This window comes from Malus sylvestris, chromosome 13, assembly GCF_916048215.2.
Source record: "Malus sylvestris chromosome 13, drMalSylv7.2, whole genome shotgun sequence".
Classification (NCBI taxonomy): Eukaryota; Viridiplantae; Streptophyta; class Magnoliopsida; order Rosales; family Rosaceae; genus Malus; species Malus sylvestris.
Window position 1 is genome coordinate 27,239,706 of NC_062272.1, and position 5,481 is coordinate 27,245,186.

The following is a 5,481-nucleotide window of genomic DNA, read 5'->3' on the forward strand; positions in this document are numbered from 1 at the left end:
TTATAGTGATTTAAGCTATTTTCGTGTGTTTGTAGGTTCAAATGACAAAGTTGGCAAGAAAGTGTAATTTGAAGCAGTTTTTGGCCAAGATTGGATAGCTTATGCATGGAGCAAGATGGATGGACGAATTTGAAGTCAAAAAAGGCTAGGAACATGCTACGAATCTGGAGAAACAAATGCAATGTGCAAGAATGGATTGTGCACTCATCTAACCCACCAGAAATTGAGTTAAACAAATCTCTTTCCTTTCCAAAGTTGAGTCCATCCTCTCCCTATAAATACCCATTGCAGCATCCTCATTGAGAATAGAGAATCCTCCCTTCACTATAACTCACCACAATTCATCACTAAAACTTTCACGCATCCCTTGCGCCACAGCTTTCTTGTCATTCAAGAAGTTTGGATTGCTGGATCATTCTTAGGTGTAATCTATCTTTTGTTTTCAATGTTTAAGTTTATATATCTTTGTGTTTGCGAACATGAGGAGATAAACTCGTTTTAGCTGGGGGGAAATTCAAAGCCATAAATATATTTGCATTATGAATTGATTAATTTCAGTTGTGATTTCATAAAGTGTGAATGCAGTTTTCTTAACTGTTTTATTCAAAACTTATTCTTGTATGTTGATTAAGGAGGCCTACTTAGTTTGCATGCTTGAATATGATGCTAGGATATAAGGGAGTTTCACATAATCGCTACAAACTTATATTCACAAGTAGTTAAGGTTGCTTGTCACGATCTCGTTAAGTTAAATTCCTAGCATGAGTATCATGATGTCATAGTTACGAATGCTTTGTCAATGCTTATGATTTTCATAGCGTTTAATGATCTTTGATTGTATCTCTATTATGATGTGCATGCAGGGGACTATTGAAGAATGATTTGGGTTGATGATGCGTATCCCACCCAATTCAATGACTTAAGGAAAATCTGAGGGTTAATTAGTGATGGCACGGTTAATCTGGGGCATTGTCATTCATGGTTTGTCGAAAAAGCAACTAGAGATTGATTTGTATGCAAGTGTGTCATGTGTGGAGAAGGACCCTCTAGCTAGCCCATCATCCATTTAATTCACCAAATTCGGCCAACTTTGTTTAAGTTTTCAATTCACTTATTTTCACTTTAAATTCATCCAAAACCCAATCCCCTTTATTTTAGTGTGTCAAATTAGTTAGAATCTGTATTAGTTTGTGTTTTAAAGTGTTTTGAGTTAAGTTAAAATCAATTTTCGTCCAAAGTCATTCCTAGTGTCTAGTTTGAGTTTGTTGTTTTAAGCTGTTTTGAGTCCTTTAAGTTTGTTTTGAGTCATTAGAGTCTAGTTAAGTGTTTTTAAGTTTATTTTTGTGTTTTTGAGTCAATTTAGAGTAGATTAGCAATCTCTCCTAATCCCCGGTTTAGAACGATCTCTACTTATCCATACTACAATTGTCAACAAGGGGTTTAATTTGTGTTAAGTTAATTTTAGCATCAAGGCTGTGCGAAGTATCGCAAGTCACCTATGAGTCGAAACCACCTAATGTGGTCTGTAAGACAGGCTGGCACCTACCTTGAACCCAAGGTGAGCGTGTGGTGCGAGAGTTGAACGATCACGTGAAGGCTAGGCCCTATCTTAGGGTGAGAACACTAACACCGGGGTGCAGGGTTATGAGCTCTAAATGCATCTAATATGGCATGCACGACTTGTAGACAACTTGTACGACAATGTCGAAGTTGCTTAAAACATAATATAGTCATGCCATCACTCAATCGTTCTAAATAAAATGTAATCATAGCCATGCATTCCACATTTCACAACATATACTCACTTGATCTTATCTGTGCATCATGCGTCCACCTTCATACTTTAAAGCATTCACAATAATTATGTGCTATAATATACTTATGGACATGCCCTGATGCAAATCCAAAACTTAACCATATCGTAGTGCTTCCAAATATATATATATATATATATATATATATATATATATATATCAATAATGTGGCGTAAATGCACAATCTATAACGCCCTACTCCCGAACTATTAATTTTCAGGAATAATTATTGGTGACAAGCTCAACTAAACACTAGTTTAACTAACTATCAATACTTACGATTCTTTACTTCAATTTCTCGATCCTTCACACAATGATTTATGACTAACATCCAATCACCAAATCATAAGGTTAAATCTCACGTTTTCCACCAATGTCCCTCACATGGCACAATTTCCCAAACAAGGCTATTATCTCAATTATTTAGTCTCATTTATAGTATGTCTACATCTAACGTCTTGTTAGATTGCCTACGTACCCTAAATATGGATCATTGTCGTAATTAACGCTAACGTTTAAAAATAGCAATTTATTTCAAAAAGTTGGAAGTTAAAAGATGCTACTGCTAAGTTCTAAAATATATCACTGTTTGGTATTTAGTAAATTTACATGTCTCACAATGAACAAGAATGAACTCATCGGATCACAGGACAGGAGTAACGAAAAGTATGAAGACGTGATAGAATTAAAATCACGTAAGAAGTTTCATACGACAGATTTGATATAGGCAGACAGAGCACCAAAATTCCAAGCAACAAGTGAGAAAATGAAGCACCCCAAAAAATCGTATCTAACAGCATTGCTTACCTTTGGTGTGTCAATCAATAGCGATAATAAGGAAACCGACGGATACATACAATAGGAAAACAGGGTAAAGTGCAAGGGCTTTTCTCCTGGGGTTGACTGCTGAACTCATGAAAGGATATGCAGCCCATGAACTCCAAGCCAGTGTTACGCTTACCACCACCACCTTCAATATCACATAATCCTTCACCATACATATCAGAGCTCCAACGTCCAGAGGAAATAAGCAATAACCGAGAAGACTAAGGCTCTGGAAGAATATTATGTGTCCACCCTGGAAAGAAAAAACTTTTCTCAATCTAGTCATTCTTTTAAAGGAACGTCTCTTGGCCTAGCTTGCTATATCTTAAGAATGTGAATCAAGACACAAATTGCGGCATTCGTGCATATTTATCCCTCATTAACCGTATGATTCACAATCTAACAGCCACACCTCACATTACGCGAGAAAATTACTCTAATCTGTCTATATATAACACATACAAGCAAGAATACTTGTAACATGCTTGTAACACATACAATCAATCGAGGTTGTATATGTAGATAGATCACTCCTAATTTTTCACCAAGTGATGCATCAGTTTTCCATTTACTCAAATCTGAGCTCACTCTCGCCCTTCATTTCCTTTAACCTACTACAATACGTGCATATAATTGACATCATAACAAATTTGAGAGTACAGTGGTGTTGATATTAGATAGAGCATTCACACAAAATAAGAAAGGCCTCTTATATAGACTTCCCATTCACACGCAATTCTTGATTTCGAAAACCCAACATGAACAAATCGATACAAGTAGAACGCAAGAGAGTGGGCAATTACCAGTAGGAGTACATTCAGTGTCAGAATCACAGCACCAGCAGCAAGCACAGCAAAAGCAACAGCAAAAACCTCAGACTGTTCACAAACAATTCCAATTGAAATCAAATAAGAAAAACCCACAAACCATAATCTTCAGAAAACCCAAACATATATATACACATATATACATATAATAAAAATGAAAGAAAAGAAGAAGGGAAATTGACCTTTCTGACAGATGCAGACCAGGAAAGAGTGAGACCCAAGAATACAATGAAGAAGAAGGGTCCCCAGAGATCCCAATCCCTCAAGGCCTTTCCCGGATCCTCACGATACGGGTTAGGGAACACCACAAGCTTCAAATTGCTCACGATTCTCGACAAGTCGCGCTTCACGGTGTCCCAAACGGGCTCGGTTAGGGTGTTGGGCGGGGAGCCGAACCCGGAGGGGGAGATACTGAGGCCGTTGGTTGCAGAGGGAATGGGAGGTGGGGCGGGGACGGACGGAGGCTTCTGCTTCGCGGCGGAGGAGGGGGCTGGGGGCGGGAGGTTTGATGGGATGAAAGGGGATGATGAGACGGGAATGGAGGCGCGGGGAGGACTGGGGGGTTTGGCGGGGAGGACGGTGGTGGGGCCCGATTGGACGCTGGCGTTGATTAGGTTTTCGATCTCGTCGATGTCGGATTGGGATGAGGGGTGGAGGGGGACGGTGTCGCGTTCGGAGTGCGACATTGTTTTGGTCTCCGGAGTTTGGATCAGATCAGAGAGAGGGGAGATCTAGTGATCTATCAATTTGGGTGTGGCGTCGGGAGGGAAGGGGTATTTAGGAAATGGGAATTTTTAGGAAACGTAGTCGTTAGGGACTGAGAGATGAAATAAATCAAAACAATAAAACGTGCGTGAGGGTTGATAATGGCCTTATTTGGCTCACGCGCAAAGATAGCACAAGAATTTGGCTCCAATTGTTACATTCGACATGGGTTTGGATCAATGACTAAAATATCAATAATATCGGTGAAATATCGTCGATATTATCATTTATCAGAGAAACCGATATTTTTTCACGTATCATCTAATTGTCGTCAAAATATCGCGATATATTTGATATTATCGAAACAATCTCGTGGCTCCATCGTCGGAAAGGCAGCCAAGGTTGCGTTGTTTGGATCCCCTCCCGGACTTGCTCTGTCGCTCATCCTCCAGATCTTTGACATCGCCGGAGCTTATCGGATTCTGCAGAGAAGATGTAGAAATTGTCCAGGGTTAGAATCAGTTCTATTCCTTTACCAAACTAAATCAAAACCCTCCAGAATTGATGGAAATATTCAGAGGTTAAGAATAGAAATAGAAATAAATCTGAAACGAAAGCACATGCATGTGTTAGATCTCGCTCTATTTCAGTCCAACACATAAATCTGAAACGAAAGAACAAAAAAAATTACCACACATGGAGGAGGGATTTACCTTCATGCATCTCAGTTTTCATGATTATAGAGACACATAGGTGTGTATGTTGCTGGGCCTCAAGTTGCAGACAATAATGAAGAGCTATGAGAGAGAGTGGAGCTGCTGTGAGAGAGAAGGCTGTAAGAATGGGCGATGGGCTTGAGGTTGGAGAAATGAGAGCATCTCTCATATTCTAGAGAGAGAGTGAGAGAATGAGAGAGTGGTTGGGAATCTGAAAAGCATCTCCTTTTTCTTTCTATATGGGTTGGTTTGAAAATGAGAGTGGCTCATGGCTCAAGGCAATTGAAAGGGGATCCAATGTTTCAACACATGCTAGAACAAAAACATTAATGTTCTTTTCTTTTGTTGAACAAAATTAAATTTTTTTTGGATTGTGTTTAGTTTGCGGATCTATTTTCTGTAAAAAAAAAGGGAACTTTAACGAAAAGCACCCGGTACTGTTCACTTTAACGAAAAACCACATTTTTACACTAAAAAGTCAATCCTGGTACTATTCACTTTACCCTTTATTTTGTCCTTATCATTAAAACTCAAAGTTTTCAAGCCATTTTCATTAGTTTTCCTAAAAAAAAATGGTTATAATTAATCTCGGAT

At 38.8% G+C, this 5,481-nt stretch overlaps 1 protein-coding gene across 1 annotated transcript; it reads right to left on the bottom strand.

Moving 5' to 3' along the window:
• Window positions 1–2,328: 2,328 nt before the first annotated feature.
• On the bottom strand, window positions 2,329–4,301 carry LOC126596299 (protein YIP4b-like). Its single transcript, XM_050262841.1, has 3 exons — window positions 3,649–4,301; window positions 3,443–3,517; window positions 2,329–2,892 (listed from the first exon to the last, which is right to left on the bottom strand). The coding sequence occupies exons 1-3, from the start codon at window positions 4,150–4,152 to the stop codon at window positions 2,632–2,634; spliced, it is 840 nt and encodes a 279-aa protein (XP_050118798.1). The 5' UTR covers window positions 4,153–4,301; the 3' UTR covers window positions 2,329–2,631.
• Between the last annotated feature and the right edge of the window lie 1,180 nt (window positions 4,302–5,481).